The sequence below is a fragment of the Capra hircus genome, chromosome 14 (genome assembly GCF_001704415.2).
Source record: "Capra hircus breed San Clemente chromosome 14, ASM170441v1, whole genome shotgun sequence".
NCBI lineage: Eukaryota > Metazoa > Chordata > Mammalia > Artiodactyla > Bovidae > Capra > Capra hircus.
Genome location: NC_030821.1, coordinates 55,056,950 through 55,080,346, shown reverse-complemented (window position 1 = coordinate 55,080,346; position 23,397 = coordinate 55,056,950). Strand labels below are relative to the sequence as shown.

The 23,397-nt window shown below is 41.0% G+C and overlaps 1 protein-coding gene across 4 annotated transcripts in view; it reads right to left on the bottom strand.

The window, feature by feature from the left end:
- Positions 1-23,397, bottom strand: part of ASPH (aspartate beta-hydroxylase) — a 190,054-nt gene that overhangs the window by 28,858 nt on the left and 137,799 nt on the right. For all 4 annotated transcript variants that reach the window (XM_018058472.1, XM_018058470.1, XM_018058471.1 and 1 more), the window contains 5 exons: positions 18,522-18,672; positions 14,654-14,790; positions 10,648-10,746; positions 7,812-7,901; positions 3,064-3,201 (listed from right to left, as the gene is read on the bottom strand). In XM_018058472.1, coding sequence (XP_017913961.1) covers positions 3,064-3,201; positions 7,812-7,901; positions 10,648-10,746; positions 14,654-14,790; positions 18,522-18,672 — 615 coding nt within the window. The remainder of the gene's footprint in view (positions 1-3,063; positions 3,202-7,811; positions 7,902-10,647; positions 10,747-14,653; positions 14,791-18,521; positions 18,673-23,397) is intronic.

Below are 23,397 nucleotides of genomic sequence, written 5' to 3'. Positions count from 1 at the left end.
CTGTCACAGAGCTAGTAGGGAATGAGATCAAAAATTCAAAACCAGGGAGTGTGGCTATGGAGGAGATGCTCTAAACTGCTTCACTGTATTGCTATCCACAGAGGACTAGATGTATATAATATTCTATTATATGTAAAAATGAATATTACTCAGCCACAGAAAAGAGTAAAAATTCTGACATTTGCAGCAACATGTATGGACCTAGAAAGTATTATACATAGTAAAATAAATCAGACAAAGAAAGATAAATACTCTGTGTTATCACTTATGTGTGGAACATAAAAAAAAGAAATGACTATAACAAAACAGAAACAGACTCACAGATGCAGAAAACAAACTAATGGTTACCACCAGGGAGAGGGGAGGAAGAAGGGCAAGATGGGATATGGCATCAAGAGATACAAACCACTGTGTATAAAATAGACAGGCAACAAGGATTACTGTATAGCATAAGGAATTATAGCCATTATCCTGTAATAACTTAATGGAGTACAAACTGTAAAAATATTGAATCACTATATTGTATACTTGAAGCTAACATAATATTATAAATATACTTCAATAGAAAACAAAACAAACAAAACCAGACAATATGCCTAGGGAGCGGATGCTCTAACCTCACTGTATTACCTTAATGCAGGTTAATTAAATTAGGTATTCATCAACCTCCAGAAACCTGTTTATTTTTTTAACATACTTGAACTACAATGTATATATCACAGCTTCCCATTTCTTAACATGTTTATTGAGACATAACTCACATACCAGAAAATTCACTCAATTAACTTTTTACAACCCAGTAGGTTTCAGTATATTCTCAGAGTCATGAGCCATAAACACGGTCTAATTTTAGACCATTTCTATAACTCCTTACGCATGAGCAATCACTCACCCTCAGGCCCTCTTCCTGGCTATCACCAATCTACTTCCTTTCTCTATTGATTTGTCTGTCTGGACAGTTCACATGGGGGCTTCCCTGATGGCTCAGAAGGTAAAAATATGCCTGGAGTGCAGGAGACACAGGAGACATGGGTTCAACCCCTAGGTTGGGAAGATCCCCTGGAGAAGGAAATGGCAACCCACTCCAGTATTCTTGCCTGAAAAATCCCATGAACAGAGGAGCCTGGTGGGCTATAATCTGTGGGGTTGCAAAGGGTCAGACATGACTGAGTCACACACACACACACACACACACACACACACACACACACACACACACACAGAGTTCAAATAGGTAGCATCATGTCATACGCAGTTCATTTATGTTGTACCATGAATCTTGGTACTTCTTCCTCTTTTATTGCCATGGTGTAATGTATCATACTTTGTTTATTCTTTCATTCATCATTTAGATGGACCTTTGGGTTATTTCTACTTTTTTATACTCTAAATAATGCTCCTCTGAACACTTAGGTGCACATTTCCATAGGAATATATGTTTGCATTTCTCTTGGGTATACACCTAAGAGTAGAATTGCTAGGCTGTAACTCTGTGTTTAATGTTTTGAGGAACTGCCAACCACTGTCAAAATGGCTGCACCCCTTTGCATTCCCATCAGCAAGGGCATGGGGGCAAGATATTATCTCAGCTCAGTTACATCAGATGTCTGAAAGGGTTGAAGCCATCTGTTGCTCAGATCACTCCTACATTTGGAACCTGCGAGATCTCATGGGGTAGGCCAACCTTTGTGGTCTCACCCTGGAAGGCACTTTCATTTGATGTGATAATGGACTGGACTCTTTATTATTAGTGACAATGTGGTCTAGTGAATTGCTGTGTCTGTTAAATGTTAGGACCCTTTTGTTAGAAGGGACTGGTCTGTGGTCAAAATTCAGGGGCTGGCTTCAGATAATATTTTAAGAACTTTATCTAGTCTTTGTTTCCAGTTCTTGGCAAAACCTTCCAAATCCATGAAATTTCTTGAATAAGTGGAGTGACCTTTGTCATTCCCTGGTGGCTCAGATGGTAAAGAATCTGCCTGGAATGAGGAGACCGGGGTTCGATCCCTAGGTTGGGAAGATCCCCTAGAGAAGGAAATGGCAACCCACTCCAGTATTTTTGCCTGGAGCATTCCATGGACAGAGAGTTGGACATGGCTGAGAGACTAACACTCTCTCACTCTGCCATTCATAAAGAGTCTCAAAAGAGTACACTTGAATTTATGCTAAGGAGGTGACTTAGTGTGGGGCACCAGATGGCTGCAGGAAGGGGCTGGTCACCAGAAAGAAGACGTGACTAGGCTGGAACTTTTAGCTCCACCCATCACTTGGAGGGACACGGGTGCTGCTGATTAAGCTCCATAAACACTGGTGAACCACAAGATCTGATGCATTTGTGGGTGGGTGCCCCACTCCAGTACTCTTGCCTGGAAAATCCCATGGACGGAGGAGCCTGGTGGGTTGCAGTCCATGAGGTCGCAAAGAGACACGACTGGGCAACTTCACTTTCACTTTTCACTTTTCACTTTCATGCATTGGAGAAGGAAATGGCAACCCACTCCAGTGTTCTTGCCTGGAGAATCCCAGGGACTGGGGAGCCTGGGGGGCTGCCGTCTATGGGGTTGCACAGAGTCGCACACGACTGAAGCGACTTAGCAGCAGCAGTGCCTGTCCACAGGCCAGGAGGAGGCGTACCCCAGTTCCACGAGGACAGAAGTTCCTGCACTTGGATCCTTCCCCTTCTACACCTCACCTTGTCTATCTCTTCATCTGCTATTCATCTGTTTCCTTGATAATATCCTTTATAATAAACTTTCAACCACAAGTAAATGTCCTGAGTTCTGTGAGCCACCCTACGCAAAACTCTTTGGGGTGCTCAGCAAATTTTAAGAGTGTAAAGGGGTCGTAAATTGAAAATTCTGAAAGCTGTTCTTCACCAAATTTCTCTCTTCACCATCTAACCTGAACTCTTGTCTGATGGGATGAAAAGATTTGCTTTGCGCTGTTTTCTGCATATGCCCCTGGAAAGAAAATCTATCTCCACCTGGACATTCCTTTGCTTGAGATTCTATCTCTGAATTTTGAGGAGGAAACAGACAAGGACTGGGGAATGCTGATACTCACCTTCACTAACTCGGTGTAGCCGGTCTCCTTGGGGGTCCACCACGGCTGGGCTTTCAGTCCCTGCACGTTGTACAGTGAGCGCTGCCACACGGAGGCAAAGTGGCCCCTCTGGTGCCCCAGCTCGTACCACCTATATGCCTGGAAAATCAGAAAGATTGAGCTCCAAATGAGGCAGTCTTACTATAAATAACCTTACAACTACAGTCACTAAAAACACGGTACGACTTTATGACAATAAACAAAGAGCTTGCTAGTCAAGTGCCCCAAACTGTTAAACACTGGCAAAAATACTGTTATTTGATTGGGTTTTTGATTAGGACCTATTATTTTAAATAAATGTGTGTATTTTATTTTCACTCCTAGGCCACAAGCTCTCTGAACACAGGACTCACACTGCACTCAGTCTGATCCTCAGAGTGTCCAGCAGAGTCTAGGACTTTGTTCAGTGGATAAATCACTGAAGACACAAAAGGGGACTATGTTTATATTTTAGTTTTCATTTCTTAAATTCTATTTCTATGTTTCCTTTGAAAGGAAAGGAGTGTATTTTCACCATTTTTTAAAAACAGATACCTGCTTTTACTGATTTGGGATGCTAAAAAGGACAGCATTCCACCCCGCCCCCCGCCCCCCCCACCATGCCTGGTGGCATGCAGGATCTTAGTTCCCAGACCAGGGATTGAAGCTGTGTGTCGCCTGCAGTGGAAGCGTGGTGTCCGAACTGCTGGACTGCTAGGCAAGCCCTGGACAGCATCTTCTTTTCACATGAACAGTGTTCCCTGTTCACATGAAGAAGACGACTGCCCCAAGGGAATGGAGTATTAACCCTCCATTAAAGAAGCAGAGGAAAGAAAATAATATTCTGAGTTGGCAATACACAGAGTGATAGTCCACATTAGATTTTTTAAGAAGGGAAATTTCGTTCCGAGTAATTTTTATCCCTGCCATAAGGGATAACATTCGCAGGCTGTAACACGATACAACCTGACTCCAAGAAGACTAACTAGTCTTTTCAGGGAAGGCTGGCTGCAGTCTGCTGCTCCAGGCGTCCCCTTCAAACGACGCCTGAACCACATCCTCTCCTGGGGGCCCTCCCCACACAGCCCTGCACCCAGCGCCCCCATTGTCTTTAGACTGGAAGACAATTCTAGGATTGTGCTTAATGGTCCCCCCTCCCCATTATCTGAATTCTGATCTAATGATTGCTTTCGAAGAGTGATTTCAAATGCACATCTTGATCAACAAAAACAGACAGTTAATATCAAGCAGATTAAGAAGACTAGAATATTTTCATCAAACTCCATCTTACTTTAGATGTAAGAAATAATAAATCTTAAAAAAGTCTCTAAAAATTCATAGGCCAACATTTCATTCGTTAGAAAAATCGAGAACCATCTCTATTTTCAGTAACACTTTCTAGCTCACTACTAGCTTTTGCACAAGAACTTTCATTTCATCTTTTCCATAACTCCAAATAGTTCCATTTTACAAATGCTCAAACTGAGATTTAAAAAGACTAAACATGATGAACAATCGCCCAGGGCATCTGGCAACTTATTCCACTCTCTCTGTCTCTCTGTCATTTAAAAAGATACTACCACAAGTGATTTCCTTATGTAGTTATCTTTCTCAATATTATACCAAATTAAGAATATATGTACTAATCACTCATATGTTTTCCTTGAAAGACATGTAAGTGGTAACCATAAAGTAATTTCTTTAAACATGGCTCACAGTAGTCTGATTTTTAAAATATAGCATTTTACCTTTGAAACTAAATTGACTATTTTAGTTATTTTTGTCCAATTTAAATTTAGTTAATTTTTCAGTGTTAAAGTGAACAACCACATAATTACAATAGACGATTTCTGGAAATTCTTACTAATTTTTTTAACCATCAGAAATTCATTTTAAAGGACATAGTGTTAGAATAGTGAGAAAGAAATGACTGGAGTTAGAGTCTTAGATTTCAGTCCTGGACTAAACACTCAGCATGCTGGATGCCTGGGCAAGACATTGTATTTATAGGGCATGTTCAAGTATCTGTAAGAGCTTTTCTGACACTCAAAGTTGGTACTAGTGCATCAAACATGGCCCTTGACCTTATACCCCTCTGCCATTTAATTTTTTTTAGCTGCTCAGCTCAGAGGATCTTAGCTTCCCCATCAGGGATTAACCCATGCCCCAGAAGTCAAAGTGCAGAGTCTTAACCACTGGACTGCCAAGGAAGTCCTCTCTCTCACCGGCCCCCTCTCCCCGCATTTAACTCTTAGAGAAACAAAACTATGAAATGATATATTAGTAATTAAAAAAAATTATCTCCAGTTATATAGGGGACATAGTGAATTTAGCTAGATTTAAGATTTTTTCATTTTTAATTAGAGTACAGTTGCTTTATAATGTTGTGTTGGTTTCTGCTATACAACAATGTGAATCAGCTGTAAGTATACAGACATCCCCTTCTTCTTGAGCCTCCCTCCCAGTGCCCACCCCAATTCACCCATCTAGGTCATCACAGAGCACTGAGCTGGGCTCCCCCTGTTAAACAGCTGCTTCCCACTAGCCATCTATTTTACACATGGTGGTGTATATATATCAGCAGTACTCTTCCAGTTCATCCCATCTTCTCCTTTCCTCCACTGTATTCACAAGTCAGTTCTCTGTGTCTCTATTCCTGTCCTGCAAATAGGTTCATCAGTACCATTTTTCTAGATTCCATATTTATATATGCATTAATGAGGATTCCCTGGTAGCTCAGTGGTAAAGAATCCATCTGCCAATGCAAGAGACTCAGGGTAGATCCCTTAGTTGGAAAGATCCCCTAGAGGAGGAAATGGCACCCCATTAGAGTATTCTTGCCTGGAGAATTCCACGGACAGAGGAGCCTGGTGGGCTACATACAGTCTATGGGGTCAAAAAGAGTCAGATGCAACTGAACAAGAAACACTTTCACCTTACTTTCATATGCTATTTGTTTCTCTGTGGGCTTTTTAAATTCAAGAATTGTGCTATTCCTTGCATTTTAACAGTAATTAAGCTGAAAGCACAATCCCATAGGTTCAAATTGCAAGCTCTTAACAATGTGTAGTAGTGAATTGTTTGCCCTTGAAGTGAAGGCTGTTTTCATCTAAGATGTGAGACTAAATCACAGACTTGTTTTATCTGTCTTTGCCCTGGACCATAAGATGTTCAAAGGTAAATTAGTGACGATTACATTTATAGTAATCAGATATGAACATTTATCCAGTGTTAGATACTGTTGCAAAGTCTTTCTTATCCTTCTCTTCAAAGGAGGTACCAGGAATTTACATCCTAAGAGAATGAAGGAACACAAAAGTGACTGCTAATCAGCAATTTCTTCCCCCTTCTTTCTCTTCTTTCATTTCTCATTTTATTCCAGTTGATTGACTGGTAGGTCAGAGGGAAAAGGTACAGATACACAGAAATGGATAAAGAAAACACTGTTAGTCATCCAAATTTCTGTTACTCCAAATTGGGTCATCTCTTTAGCTGGCAATTACCCCATTACAAAACCCTTTGTTCCAACGAACCCTCAATTTGTCCAAATAGTACCAAGTTCTTATTAGCTTTAGAAACCAGAAGTTATGTTACCCTCAGATGTCACCTTATTATTGATATATATACGAAATGCATGGTTACAAAAATCCAGGGTCCCTGACTCTAACGAGAGCCCAGCATAGGGCCATGGCATGGTGCAGGACAGCCTGGCAATGTTGTGTGAACCACAGGGGATGGTGAGAGGTTGGGGGTTTTCATTGTATGATGTCATCATTAAGAAGCCGATACTGAACTCAGAAAAAAGGAATAATGATAAAAGAAAACTTGTGATTTGTTTTAGGTGCTATATTTTGTGTGTCAGTACTGGTCATTATATAGCTATAGATGTTCACCTTAAACTCGGTATTAAATATTTCAGAAAGTAATTATACAATTAACCACCAGGTTCAGTCTGCTTAAGAATCAGTTGGATAAAACTTCATTCTAAAAATAACTACTTTTAAAATTCCAAAATAACATAAATCTAGGCTTCCCTGGTAGCTTAGCTGGTAAAGAATCATTCTGCAATACAGGAGACCCCGGTTTGATTCCTGGGTCGGGAAGAAACCCTGGAGAAGGGATAGGCTACTCACTCCAGTATTGTAGCTGGTGGCTCAGATGGTAAAAATTTCGCCTGCAATGTGGGAGACCTGGGTTCAATCCCCAGGTTAGAAAGATCCCCTGGAGAAGGAAATGGCAACTCACTACAGTATTCTTGCCTGGAGATTCCCATGGACAAAGGAGCCTGGCAGTCCATGGGGTCACAGAGTAGGACATGATTGAGCAGCTAAGCACAGCACAAGCAACCTATAAAAATATCTTTAAAGATGTTTAAACAATTTCAAGGACATCTCTTGTTTTCATAAATTTAAAAATATTTTTTCAAGGCAATATCTGTCTCTATAGATACACACAAAGATGTACAGACACACATATATATGCATACAGACACACACATATGCACACTAATTTAGAGATTATTCAGATACCTTATTGAAAGAAATTATAAACGTCAAATCCCCAAATTTCTTCACAGTAGGAATTGTTAGGCCATTGCAAAAAGTTTAAACCACGTTCAAAAGTTTATGCTCCAAACATTTTTCCAGTTGTAATTGTCTCACAGAAATCATTGCCCTCCCCCTCTTTATCTTCTGTTAAAGAGAACAAAAAGCTCATGAATGCACTATTACCTCTTTGTTTCCAACTCTCTGCATGGCATCCCCCAGGTGAAAATAAAATCTCCCATCATCAGTACCAGGATCCCCAGATTCTATTCCTTCCTGTAGAAAGGACAGTGTTAGTATTTGTGAAAGGATTAGACACTAGACTTATTAATCCATTGACTTACTAAATCTTTTCTAAGAACAAGAAAATTATCTCAATATTGTTGTTGTTCAGTCTCCTGGTCGTGTCTGACTCTTTGCAACCCCATGGACTGCAGCACCTCAGGCCTCCATGTCCCTCATCATCTCTGAGTTTGCCCAAGTTCATGTCCTTTGCATTGGTGATGCCATCCAGCCATCTCATCCTCTGACACCCTCTTCTTCTGCTCGCATTCTTTCCCAGCATCAGGGACTTTTTCCAATGAGTCGTCTATTTGCATCACGTGGTCAAAGTATTAGAGCTTCAGCTTCAGCATCAGTCCTTCCAGTGAATATTCAAGGTTGAGCTCCCTTACAATTGACTGGTTTGACCTCCTTGCTGTCCAAGACACTTTCAGGAGTTCTCCAGCAACACAGTTTGAAGGCATCAATTTGGCAATTAGGTTACTGGTCAATATTTACAATGCAAAAGCAAAAGGAGGCGATAAAGTTCAATGAAGCAATGCATTCACCATCAATTAACAGTGGAATAGCCCATTAAGTTAACATGATGCTTTGTGAAGTGTCTCTGTGGGAACAATTGTTTCAATATCCCAAAGAATTTCTCTGACTGAGTTTCTATCACATTTATTTTGTTCTTCAGATCTGACCACATGTCATCCAGAGACTTTTTTTCCCCCTGAACCAAAATGTTTAGTTGCTCATAAATGTTTGAAATGATAGGGACCCAACTGCAAGTAATATTTTTTCCACTCAAGACAAACGTGTCCTCACTTTTCAATGAAATCATTTACAGAACACACGATAGGATTAAAGCCAGTTGGAATCTTCGAAAATATAATTTTATTAAACAACTCCCATCCTAAAACACTCAGCTGATTTCTATCCCCACTGTCTACAAAAGAACTGAAATTTAAATTTATGTAAAAACAAAAAAGAGAGAAATATTAAAGCAAGAGAGTGAATTTAGAAAAGTAAAAGAAGCTCAAAGATAAAACATAGTTCAACGTCTAAAAGTCTGCATCTTTGAGGCTTCTTCATAAGAAGCCCATTATCTTTTACTTGGGTGAAATTTATGCACATAAGGGTGGAAAATAGCAGCACAGAACAGAGGCGTCACTCAGGAGGGGAGAGTTGTGATCTGGGTTCTTCACTGACGGATGCTCAGGTAAACATCCTCGTTCGTTAACTAGCCAGCCCTGCCCTCTACTTCCTCATCTCCACGCCAGGAGAGTACTGTTAGGTCTTTATGATGTCAAAGGAAATTTAAGAGGAATATTTTATATCAGAGAAGACTATGTGCCCACAGGATCATGGCATGGCAGCTTGCTGAAGTCCCATGACAGTCAAGACAGGCTGGGGGGTGGGGTGTATGCCCACCTCAAGGGGGCACCACTGCTCAGCTCCTGTGCTGAGATGTGGGTCACATGTTACCTTTCCAGAGAAATCAGAAATTTGCTTGATTATATAAAATCCTTCAGATTTTCAACTAAGGCAAGCAATTAAAATTGTTTTTAAGAGAATTATATTGGCCGAATAGAACATGCAAACTACTTGTAATCAGTGGGTCACTATTTGGGAATCTCTGACCAAAGTCATATTAAGGAAATAGATCACAAAAGTGGATCATAAAAGTGCTACTTTTAGTTCATAGGTATATAATCAGCTACCTGGCTGATATGGTAGCACTAGCTAGTGTTACAAGCTACCCCGGTGGTTCAGATGGTGAAGAATCTGCCTGCAATGTGGGAGACCCAGGTTCAATCCCGGTGTCAGGAAGATCTCCAGAAGTGAATGGCTCCTCACTCCAGTATTCTTGCCTGGTCTCCAGGACAGAAGAGCCTGGCGGGCTACAGTCCATGGGGTGGCAAAGAGTTGGACACAACTGAGCCACTAATACCTTCACTTTCACTTTTTCAGCTGGTATTACTATTTAAATGACAAATAAAAAATTCACTTCCTCACATATATTAGCCACAGTTTAGATGCTCAACAGTCACAAGTGGTTAGTGGCTACCACATGAGAAAATACAAATAAAGACCATTTCCTTTATGGCAGAAAGTTCTGTTGGTCAGCCCTGGGCCAGACCACATGTGATCCTGGTGAACTGACGAGGATTCTGTTTTTATGTGAACAAAAAATGACAACACATTTTATTCTGAATCTTTCAAGCTATCAGGCTTTTGGGGATTGGATTTACTCAGTCTGCATTTGTTACCTCATTGTGTGTAGGTTTCCATGAAACCTGTTCAAAGTAGTTTCAATGTATAATTAAATTGCAAAAGGAACAGTTAATTCATTATTGACTGGGGAATTTTTGCTGAAACTAATGCCTGTGGCTGGCAATTTGCTATGTAAGTGAAAATTGAAACATTCCCAGTCAATAATGTTTGGGTAACAAAAGACGTATTCATATGTCTCTGAACTATATTTTAAAATATTTTATCAACTAATAACTACTGTAGTTTTAGGAATTTCTTCAAAATCTTTCCCAAATAATTTCTGCTCATAACACTTCTACCTCTGACACCCTCGATTAAGCTGAAGGTTCACACTGCCTGTGAATGTCATCGTCTGAAGGTATACATTTTGGTGTTGAAAAGGATCAGTAGTGCATGCCAGTCAATCTACAATACGTAATCAAGGGTGTCCAAATGATTCAAAGGGATCAGAAGAGGGAAAGAGAGGAAGGGAGGGAGTTACCTTTAGATAGGGGATGCTCTCAGCAATCTTGTTCTGTGCCTTCAGGATAAAGCCATAATGTACTTTAGCAAAACCATCATTAGGTGTCACGCTCAGAACCTAAACTCAAAAAAAAAAAAACAAAAAACAAACCTATTGCGATGGACTGTGAATTCTACGAATGTTTTAATTAACTCTGCTGTGCTTGGACTGGATTATGATGCTATAGCTTAAAATGCAATAGTAGTTTTTTCCCATTGCAATACATTAGGCTTAAATGGCCCCATTTCCCCTCAACTCAAAATGTTCAATGCAAAGTGTTCTCCAAGAATGAAGAATAAAAAAGGCAATGACTATTAAAGCATTGCTCTAACAATGCAAATCAGTAAAATCTCTATCAATTTTATGACTTCAATATTTTTTTAATGATCAGGGAAAGACTGCTTTAAATTAGCTCTATTTAAAGTCAACTCTGAATGATTATCATATATTTCTTTACATATATGTTTTATGGGCTTCTTTGGTGGGTCAGATGGTAAAGAATCTGCTTGGAATGCAGGAGACCTGGGCATGATCCAGGGAAAATCCTGGGTTGAGAAAATCCCCTGGAGGAGGGCACAGCAACCCACTCTAGTAATCTTGCCTGGAGAATTACATGGACAGAGGAACCTACCTATTGGACTACCATCCATGGGGGTCACACAAAGAGTCAGACACGAAAGTGAGTAAGTGAAAGTGACTAACACTTTCACTTATGTATGCAGCTGCTCCAGGACTCTCCTCTCATCTTCATGAAGTCCACATCCCACTAACACACCTGCTACTATGACAGGGGTGGGGGTGGGTGACCAGGACTCAGAGGGACCCACAGGGCTGCCCTCCCAGATTGATTCTTTATGATCACCTACTGCGCTTACATGGAACAACAGACTGGTTCCAAATAGGAAAAGGAGTACGTCAAGGCTATATATTATTACCCTGCTTATTTAACTTCTATGCAGAGTACATCATGAGAAACACTGGGCTGGAAGAAGCACAAGCTGGAATCAAGATTGCCAGGAGAAATATCAATAACCTCAGATGTGCAGATGACACCACCCTTATGGCAGAAAGTGAAGAGGAACTAAAAAGCCTCTTGATGAAAGTGAAAGTGGAGAGTGAAAAAGTTGGCTTAGAGCTCAACATTCAGAAAACTAAGATCATGGCATCCGGTCCCATCATTTCATGGGAAATAGATGGGGAAACGGTGGAAACAGTGTCAGACTTTATTTTTGGGGGCTCCAAAATCACTGCAGATGGTGACTGCAGACATGAAATTAAAAGACGCTTACTCCTTGGAAGGAAAGTTATGACCAACCTAGATAGCATATTGAAAAGCAGACATTACTTTGCCGACTAAGGTCCGTCTAGTCAAGGCTATGGTTTTTCCAGTAGTCATGTATAGATGTGAGAGTTGGACTGTGAAGAAGGCTGAGTGCCGAAGAATTGATGCTTTTGAACTGTGGTGTTGGAGAAGACTCTTGAGAATCCCTTGGACTGCAAGGAGATCCAACCAGTCCGTTCTGAAGGAGATCAGCCCTGGGATTTCTCTGGAGAGAATGATGCTAAAGCTGAAACTCCAGTACTTTGGCCACCTCATGTGAAGAGTTGACTCACTGGAAAAGACTCTGATGCTGGGAGGGATTGGGGGCAGGAGGAGAAGGGGACGACAGAGGATGAGATGGCTGGATAGCATCACTGACTCGACGGATGTGAATCTGAGTGAACCCTGGGAGTTGGTGATGGACAGGGAGGCCTGGCGTGCTGCGATTCATGGGGTCGCAGAGTCGGACACGACTGAGCGACTGAACTGAACTGAACAGCGCTTACTGCAGTTCACATGCAGTTCATAACAGATGCACAAGTTGTATTATCCTATTGTAATTAGCAAACTCTCAGAAAATAACAATTGGCTTTATAAGATTTCTAAAAAAGTCAAATTGAGATTAATACTAAAAATGTTACCGAGATTCTCTGTCTTTACATACACACACACACACACACACACACACACACACACACACACACACAAGCATAGACAACAAACTGGTTGACATTTCTAGTTCTGCACAAATTCGGGAGGACACACTACCAGGACTAAAAATATCCTTATAAATAATGTTTCACATGGACATTATTAAAATATCAATTTTTCAGTGAGAGTGAAAATATTACTGACAGTTAAATGAAATTTTGAAAGTATCTGAAATATTTCATCTTAAAACCTATTTTAGAATGTGGACCTTCTAGAATGTCCATCATAGGTTAGTACATCTATACATAAACATACAGTTCACAGGTTTTTGCTTGAACATTTTTTACTGAAAGAGGATACAATCAAACATGTCTGAAGACTACTACTATGGGCAGTGGGAACCACTGAAGAGCTGAAGCAAGGATGACAGTTAGACTGGCATTTTGTATTGATGAAGATCATAAGAAAGCAAGGTTGGGCGGGGTGGATCTATCTTATTTTACACTAGAGACAACAGGGCCTGAGTTAAATAAGAGGATTTGAAAGATACTGAGGATGTTAAAGGGAGAAGGAAATGGCAACCCACTCCAGTACTCTTGACTGGAAAATCCCATGGACAGAGGAGCCTGGTGGGCTGCAGTCCATGGGGTTGCGAAGAGTCAGACACGACTGAGTGACTTCACTTTGACTTTTCACTCTCATGCATTGGAGAAGGAAATGGCAACTCACTCCAATACTTTTGCCTGGAGAATCCCAGGGATGGGGGAGCCTGGTGGGCTGCTGTCTGTGGGGTTGCACAGAGTCAGACACGACTGAAGTGACTTAACAGCAGCAGAAGATGTTAAAAGTAACAGAGATTAGTTCAAAAATTCAGTTCAGTTCAGCTACTCAGTCGTGTCCAGCTCTTTGCGACCCCATGAATCATAGCACGCCAGGCCTCCCTGTCCATCACCAACTTCCGGAGTTCACTCAGACTCGCATCCATCGAGTCGGTGATGCCATCCAGCCATCTCATCCTCTGTCGTCCCCTTCTCCTCCTGCCCCCAATCCCTCCCAGCATCAGAGTCTTTTCCAATGAGTCAACTCTTCTCATGAGGTGGCCAAAGTACTGGAGTTTCAGCTTTAGCATCATTCCTTCCAAAGAAATCCCAGGGCTGATCTCCTTCAGAATGGACTGGTTGGATTAGTTACTTGGTATCATACTGTAACCGCTTGATGGCATACTCTGTGTTGTTTCCTTAACCACCATTTCCTGAGCCAGTGCCTGTGGATTTCAATAAATTAGTGCTAAGTGAATGGATGAGCATGAGGAGTGAAGGGAGGCAAGGGGCAGGAAGATGCTGAACCAAGTGTGGCTCAGGTAATTGATGGTGTTACTAACTAGGAGGAAAGTGCAGTAAAGTCTCCAAAAGCCAGGGATGTAGCAAGGTCTCTGCAACCACCTTAAAGTCAGTCTTTGCTGGGACCTCCTTGGTGGTTCAGTGGTTAAGAATCTGTGCTTCCATTGCAGGGAGCAAGGGTTCAATATCTGATCCAGGAACTAAAATTCCATGTGCCACTCTATACAGCCAAAAAATACCCCCAAGGATAAGACAGCCAATGCCTCTGAAAGGAGAGTAATTTATGCCATATACCCCAAAAAGCTTGTATTCTGTAGTTTCTCTCCAGTTTGGACTTTAACTGAAAAAAGTACAAGATACTGTGTTTTTAAGTTCTTGAGTTTTTTGAATTCCTCTTCCTGTCATAAAGAATACTTTAGAGAGGTTGTGGACTGAAATATATATATTAGCTAAAAAGTATCACAATTTTAGGTTGAAGGCTTTGATGAACCAAATGTTAGCTAATATTTAAAATCTTTAGGATACGTTAACTATAATAAGGCTTGAATTTGACTTAATTTAAAATAAAGAGAGTGAATGATCAGGCATATTAAAGGCAATTTAAAAATAACATTAGAACTCCATGTTCAAAAGACTTTGATTAATTGTTAATAGCAAATTGCTGCCTACTTACCTCTTCATAGACCTTCTTTGCACTGTCATTGTCTCCTATCAAGAGGTATCCAACTCCAAGGTCATTCTTTAAGGAAGTATCATCAGGAAATAGTTGAACTAATTTCTGAAGAGTAAGCAAGGATCCTCTCATGTGACCTGATTTGGTGGAAAGAAAACAACAGAAATAAAAATAGCTTTTGTCCACCCTTGTCTTGGCACTACAAATCATAGGAGACTATTCAACAGAGCCTGAAGATCAGTTTAACTCTGACTCTGTATACTGATGGCTAAGTCCCTCTTAGGATTTTATCCTGCAGCTCTAAGGGCATCAGTAACTTCCATAAGTGGGTTTTCCAGGTGGTGCTAATGGTAAAGAATTCGCCTGCCAATGCAAGGGATACAAGGGATGTCGGTTCAATCCCTGGGTAGAGAAGACCCCCTGGAGAAGGAAATGGCAACCCACTCCAGTATTCTTGCTTGGAAAATCCCATGGACAGAGGGGTTTGCAAAAAGAGTCAGACACGACTGAACATACACACACACACACACACACACACACACACACACACACACAACTCCCATAAGTAGATACTGAATATAATACTGACTACAAATATGTTAAAGATATTCTTATTTTCTAAATTCATCAACATTTACCTTTTATGTCAAATTGTCTCCTATGAAAGTTTTGGTTACCCATTCCTTATTTAAAAAATGTTTTACTGGGGTATTTTTGACATTATAATTAACTTTAAAATTATGAATACAGAACAGGCAAATAAGAAGTCTAATAGATTTCAGGGTCTAGCACCCTGGATGAGATGCGAAGAGGCACTGAGGTACTCTGCTTGTCTTCGTCTCAGTAATGACCTAGTCCTGGAGCCAAGGAGACATCATCCAGTATTAGGGGACCCTCTGGTGGACAATAGGGTGTTATGCCTACACGAACCATAAAAACCCAGCTTCAACTCATTTTAAAGGCTGTCCAATGGATGTTTAAGATTTAGAGGGGTCAATTGTCATCACTCTTCACCTCAGTTGGAAAGACAAGTTGTAGGGGTTTCCCTGCTGGTCCAGTGGTTACAAATCCACCTTACAATGCTGGGGACACCAGTTCGTTCCCTGGTCCAGGAAGATCCCATATGTTGTAGAGCAATTAGAGCAACTAAGCCCATATGTCACAACTACTGAGTCCACGTGCTGCAGCTGCAGAAGCCCACGTGCCTAAGAGCCCGTGCTCGGCAACAAGAGAAGCCAATTAAAATACATAAATCTATATTAAAAAAAAAAAGAGAAGCCCCCACTTGCCGCAACTAGAGAAAGCCTGTGTGCAGCCACAAAGACCCAGAGCAGCCAAAATAAATAAATGAATCTTAAAAAGAAAAAAAAGACAAACTGTATAAGGGAAAGATGTGCAAAATGAGAGTCCACATGACAAAATTAATTACCCAAAAGGCTTTGTTGACCAGAAACTGAAAATCAGCCAAGATATGCCAGGACCATCCAAAAGCTAATGTAGCTGGATGCTCTACTAACTGTTAGGCATAGACCACCACCCACTGACTCCACCACCCTCTCTCCATTCACTACCTGCCAGTCTGGGTTGGTGTGCTCAACTATCCATTCCTTCACTGATAAATCTGACTTCACCTTTCTGTACTTTTTCTCTGCCACCTGCCCAACTTGGGATTATAGTTTTCTTTTGATTCTAAACTTGCCCTATGGAGCTACAACAAAGGCCCAGGTGAGAGTCTATCCTATGTCCTTCTTGCCCCTCTTACTCTGCATCTCCAGGGACCTATGAATCCCTCAGCGCCTGAACTCACCTTATTCTCATTTGGAGGAGAAAGAAAGTGGAAGTGTTAGTTGCTCAGTCGTGTCCCCCTCTTTGTGACCCCATGAACTGTAGCCCAATGGGCTCCTCTGTCCACAGGATTCTCCAGGCAAGAATACTAGGGTAGGTTGCTATTCCCTTCTTCAGGGGAACTTTCTGACCCAGGGATTGAACCCGGGTCTCCAGCATTGCAGGCAGATTCTTTACCACTGGAGCCACCAGGGAATTTGGAAGAGAGAAGATATTCAAACACTGAAGGGTTACTTCGGAAGAAGGTTAGATCTAGTTGGGTCATCCTTCCCCTGGGGCTGGGAATAGGGTGAAGTAAGCGAGGTGCTCAGTGCAAAGTTTAAGAGGGTGCCAAAAATTCAGTCCCACCCAGACTCATGATATCTGATGCATCTTTTTAAAAATAAAAATTAGTGTTAAAAATCCACAGGGCTAAGTGAGTCACATCAGAGCCAGAGGAGAGACAACTCTGATACTGGTTTTTGCTTGCATGGAGTTCCGGCCTTGCCTTTCCCATCCTGTTTGTGCTGCTGTAAGTTTTGCTTCTCTGGGACCGGCCCTTATGAATAGACGTCTAAGGGGCCATTTCTTCTAGTTTACAGTCATTGCTTGGCTTCTACTCCCGTCACAGATTTTGGTCATCTACCAAAGCGACACAACCACCCTTAACGCTAACCCTTGGAAAACTGATACAAGGTTCACTTTTGAATGTTTAGGAGCCTCAAATGGCAACCTACTCCAGTGTTCTTGCCTGGAGAATCCCAGGGATGGGGGACTCTGGTGGACTGCAGTCTGTGGGGTTGCACAGAGTCGGACACGACTGAAGTGACTTAGCAGCTAGTGACATCAAGATAATACATCTATGTAATTTATCCAGCCAGGAGAGACCACACCTTGGCAGCTACACATGACTTAGATTTTTTGCTCCTGGCTTATCAATGACATTTTAACTTATTTTTTAAAAACGTTATTTTTATTGATTTATTTGGCTGTGACAGGGCTTGGTTGTCCCATTGCAAGTGGGATCTTAGTTCCCCCACCAGAGATCGAACCCACACTCCCTGCATAGAAAAGGTAGGCTCTTAACCACTGGACCACCAGGGAAGTCCCCTGATGGCATTTTAGGTGAGAGAGAACCCATTACTGGCCTGATTATAATGAAGTTAGGGTATAGCAAGTGACATACTTGATTCAAAGTTTAAGAGGTCACCAAAAATTCAGTCATCAAGATGCATGATATTTTATGCATTCTTTTTAAAAGCCAAATGAATGTAAAAAATCCATAGTGCTTTTTCAAAGCATTTTAAAATTTACTCAGTGATTAAAATTTTATTTTTCTATAATTTTCTTTAATAAAGAGTCAAAATGTACAGGTGAAATTTTTAGAATGCTTACAACTCCTGACATTTCTTATATCTATAAAACTGTTCCACCGATGATTTCAGCTATTATGGATCAGATAGTTACAGTTAAGAGAGAAAAGAAGAATTTGGCATAACAAGAAGTTTTTGATTCCAGACCTATTCGTTTATTGGGCTTCCCTGGTGGGTGGCTCAGAAGGTAAAGAATCTGCCTGCAATATAGGAAAGCTGGGTTCGATCCCTGGGTTGGGAAGATCCCCTGGAGAAGGAAACGGCAACCCATTCCAGTATTCTTGCCTGGGAAATCCCATGGACAGAGGAGCCTGATGGGCTACAGTCCATTGGGTCACAAAGAGTCATACATGACTGAAGTGACTAACACTTAACTATTCATTTATTAGTTATGATTCCTTAGGCAATTCATCTAACCTCTCAGAATTCCATTTGTCTCGTATTTAAAATGAGTAGGGAGCAGGTAGGCAGCAAAAATACTGTCTGTACCTTTGTAATTATGAAGGATTCCTCTTTCAGGCTGACCCAATCAGAGAAATTGCCTGAAATTAGGTAGAAAACTCAGGTTTCCTTCCATGTAATTAAACTCTTCTAAGAGTACACACAGCCTTCAGGCTTTTGCAGATAAAAGCACACCGCTTGCTACTGAACTGACTCTTCTTCCATCTCACCTAGAAACTGCTGTCTGTCTGACCTCCGCTTCAGGCTCAGCTTCACCAAGTCTGTGGGGGCGTCAGGCAGGCTGGCCGCCTCCTGGTAGGTCTCGATGGCCCTGCGCAGGATCTCATTGCTCCTTCTCTTCTCAGCCAAATCATCTTCACACTAGAGGAAGGGAGAAACGTCCCAGGACAAGCTGCATGTTGTAGTTGCCCAAAATATTTATGAAAAGTTGATGTTGGGACTTGCTTTAAAAGTAATTCAAGACAAATTAAAATTTTCTCTTCATCAAGGATAAAAAAATAAAGGAAGGGAACACAACATGTTATTTTAATAATATGAAGACAAGTTAACTACTAAGCTACACATGAGAAAGACTATCATAAAAGCAGGACGAATGTATGTTTGGCTGGTGGAACGTGTACCCTGCTATATATCAACATTAATAGCCAGAATTCCAGTCCACAGTTCCTGTTCTTCCACTAGCTTATTCCTATGCTCATTCATTCAACAACTATACTCTGCCTAGACAGATGCAAACAAACAAAACAGATTAACCCTTTAGAAAAGGGCAATTCACCTTGGCTTGACAGAAAAAAAAGCTTCAAAATATAGAATGATCTGTTCATATCTGCAAATGGCCTTTAGAACAGACCTATCTACCAGGAAAGAAAGTCCAACGTCAATGACTCATATCAGTCATCCTGCCTGCGTAACCTTCTGAATATTCATATGCTGGTTTTCTGTTTAGGCCTCAGTTTCTTGTGAGTTTGGCTATAGTGAGTTAATGCCTCGAAACATGATCCTTCCTAAATGACGTCACAGAATGCCAGAGTCCGAGAGCTGAGAGAGCCCTACTGAGAACATCTTGTTCACCTTCTTCATTTGGCAGCCTCTTCAGGCTACCAAACAGATCCCGGAACTGGAGGGTCTCTTCACGGTTAATTCAAGGACAAATGCCTATCGAGACATTGTTCTCTATCTAGAGAGGAATAAATATCTTCACTAACCTCAGTCTGAAATGAAAGAAAGATGATACAACTATACGCCTTGTTTCTTTCCCTCCTCCATCCTTCAAGGTCATTCATGTTAAAGAAGTATTAACATTTCAGAACTTTCAGCACTGGAATTTTAATGTCAGAATTAAAATGTGAAGTCTTTAAAGTCTCTTAAATAAAACTGATAGGCTTTGCTTTGAGTATCAACACTGATTGATATTGATTAGTTTAACATCTGTAGATGAAGGATTTGCCCTGAAACTGAACATTTGCTACAGGACATTAACATCACAAAGCGTTTTGTTGATTCAAACTAACTGCCCAATCCAGCCTCCTAGGAGATGTGGCATTTTCTGCCTGAGAGGCACTAACGGCTTGCGGAAGATAATTAAGTGAAGCGAGCTCGTAATTTTTTCAGATGTTCAAGGAACTTGGTCAGAATTGATTTCCACAGTGATCCAAAAAATAAGACATTATCAGTTCTACTCCAGAAATGATAGATCCTGCAGTTTTCATGTAACTTAATGTCACTGAATTTATAAAATTGGTCGGGATATTCCAAAGTAATTGTTTAATCTGCTAACAAAGCATGAAAAGTCATCAGGTATTCCTCCTTACAAAATCTGTCTTCTGGTGAATTTTTTTTTTAAAACTCCTATGGGACTTCCCTCGCAGTCCAGTGGTCAAGACTTCATCTTCCAACACAGGAGGTGTGGGTTTGATCCCTGGTCAGGGAGCTAAGACTCCACATGCCTCATAGCCAAAAAACCAAAACATAAAACAGAAGTAATATTGTAAAAAATTCATGAAGACTTTAAAAATGATCCACATCAAAAAAACCCACAAAAACAAAAAACCAACAACTAATTGCTATGTATTTAAACTTTCTTTTAAGTTATTCTATAAAAATTTAATTTACCATGCTTAAATTTCACATTAATGTTAATATTGATAACACATTGTAGTATAATAGTTTATAGAGAAAATATATTGCTGAGGCACAAATCTCAAATTCCTACTGTTAAATAAAGATATATATATATATATATATATACACACACACACACACATATATGTATATGTATATATATATATAGTGAGTGTCATGTGCAAAAGTACTACATTTGGTACTTGCAATTAATATCACATATAAAGAAAAATCTAAAGCATGAAACATTTTTGCCATAATTAGCACTTTACCCATTATTCTCTTGAGTTAACGGACTTTCCTTAATCAAACAACTGCCAGAACTAGTGGCAAAGCACATCACTTATTTAAATAGGCACCATCTTCAGGTAACAAACACATTCTCTCTTGCTTAACGACAATACAATTTAGCAGTTTTGGAGAATTGCTGACCCAATTAATTTATAGGAATGATATAGTTGCTAGTCTGTACTGCATCATGGATAAAAGGAACTTCTTTGCATTAAATTTTCACAAATTTATTAAAACTGAATTAATACAAATTTAATAAGTTTTTAAGGAGGAGTTAGGGAGAATTTGGCATTTCCCAGGTGGCTCAGTGGTAAAGAATCCACCTACCAATGCAGGAGATGTAAGTTTGATCCCTGGGTCAGGAAGATTCCCTGGAGGAGGAAATGGCAACCCACTCCAGTATTCTTGCCTGGGAAATCCCATGGACAGAGAGGCCTGCTGGGCTACAGTCCACAGGGTAAAAAAAAGTCAGACATGACTGAAATGATTGAGCATGTACACACTCACAGAAGAATTTAAGCATCTAGATTTCGAGTGGTTGCCACCTTTAGTTACGAGCCAAATGTACTTGTTTTATCTCTAGATGTGTTAGTTTTCATGAGAGTGTCACCCACAAGTGACAGCACTGGCCCCTCTGAACAAGTGTTGTCAGCTTCTCCTGAATCTGGAAAATTTCTGCAGCTCAGAATCTGCCATTTTCCAGCAGGGCTGACAGTCTCATCCTCCCCAGGCAGGAGGAGGTTTACTGCCTGACATCGGTACACCAGCCCTGGATTTTACCCAGGGTTCCAAACTGAATAATGCCTATGGTCTACTTGACATGTGCATTTGAACATGTTACAGGCATCACAAACTTCACAGGAACCAGAAGTGGATCTTTGATTTTGCACCTCTCCAAACCTGTTCCAGTCTTCCTGGTCAGTACCTGGCACCATCCTCTCCTTAGACTGATGAACCAAAAACACCAAATTCATCTCTAAAACTGAAAGTTGCACAGTTGTGTCTGACTCTTTGCAGCCCCATGGAGTGTAGCTTGCTAGGCTCCTCTGTCCATGGGGTTTCCCAGGCGAGAATACTGGAGTGGGTACCTATCCCTTCTCCAGGGGATCTTCCCGACCGAGGGATTGAACCTGGGACTCCTGCATTGCAGGCAGATTCTTTACTGTCTGATTCAGTCCTGCCCATGTCCACTGCCCCACCTCTGTGGCCAGGACCAGTCCAAGCCAGCGCCTCTTGGGGACACCTGTAATGTCTCCTATTTTCCTAGCTCTGACTTGGGCTACCATAATCCCTTCTGTACCCAGCAACCAAAGTCATCTTTATTTAAAAAAAGAAAACAAAACAACCAGAGGAGTACATCCATGCACAATCCCTCCAAGTGCTTCCAGTGCACAAAGAATACAGCCCATGAGCCCCTGGCTTTACCTACCCCATGTCACCTCCCCCAGTACGCCCCTCCTCTAGTCCACCAGGGATAAAGTCAAGGCTGATTCCCTGTTCCCTCTGCCTGGACAGCTCCTTCCTCAACCTTGTCACATTTCAGCCACCTGTCACCACCTAGGAAGGCCTTTTCTGATCACCTGATTATCTTAAGTATCGCTGTGCCACTCTGACTCCTACCACCTGTGAAAAAAACATCATAATAACATGTTCTTTACTCTATGATCTTCTTTTCTTTATGGCATCTAGAATCAGGTAAGATGTCTTAATATGTTTATTTTTAACACTTCTAATATTCTTTAAATACAGATTTATCTATAAAGACCTTTAGGGTTTTGCTCAAACGTCACCGCCTTGATGAGCTATCTTCCGGCCACCCTATCCAACATTTTAATCCCCCCTCTCATGTCCTGTAGCTGTGCTCTGCTTTATTTTTGTCTCCTGACAGTGTATCTAGTAGCAAGCAAGAGATTCTCTTCTATATCTGTTGCACTGTCTTCTCCATTAGAGTGAAAACGCCCTGTGTTTTGCTGATAGCTGCATCTGCAGTGCCTAGAACAGGGCCTGCCATAGAGTGGGCTTTCACTATAAAAATTCTGAGTAAGAAACTTAAAATATCTTCCATTGGAATATAAGCTCCACAGGACAGACCTCTAGAGTGTTCTTTGTGATAATCCCAGGGCCTAAAACAGTATGTGGCCCATGGAGGGTTTCTGTAGCTACAGCAAGACATGGAAAAGCTTCATGAATTGAGGAGTTGAAAGATGGAGAAAGTCTGATGAGAAAGGGAAGTGAGAGTGGAGCTGGGGAGAAGGTAGGTAGTAGGAAATGAGTCAGTTGACAGACACTACAGAGAGAATCAAGTCCATTCCACTTTCTATTTAACTAGGTGGCGGGTCAAATGGAATGAATGTGAAGGGGAAGGGAAATCAGGGATGAGAGTGTTACATTTTATTTTCTTTTCAAAATTGGAGAGAACTAGATGGAGGGGGAACAAAAATATGTTATGAAATTCACCAGTACAAAATAGGAATAATTAATCGCCTTATTTAAAACAGTAGTTTTTGCTTGAATGTACACATATGCATGAGAAGCTGAATCTGTATACAAGTCAGAAGGGAAAATAAAATGCAAATAGTGCAATGTTAGTCGCTCAGTTTTGTCCCACTCTTTGCAGCCCCATGGACTGTAGCCTGCCAGACTCCTCTGTCCACTGAGCTCTCCAGGCAAGAA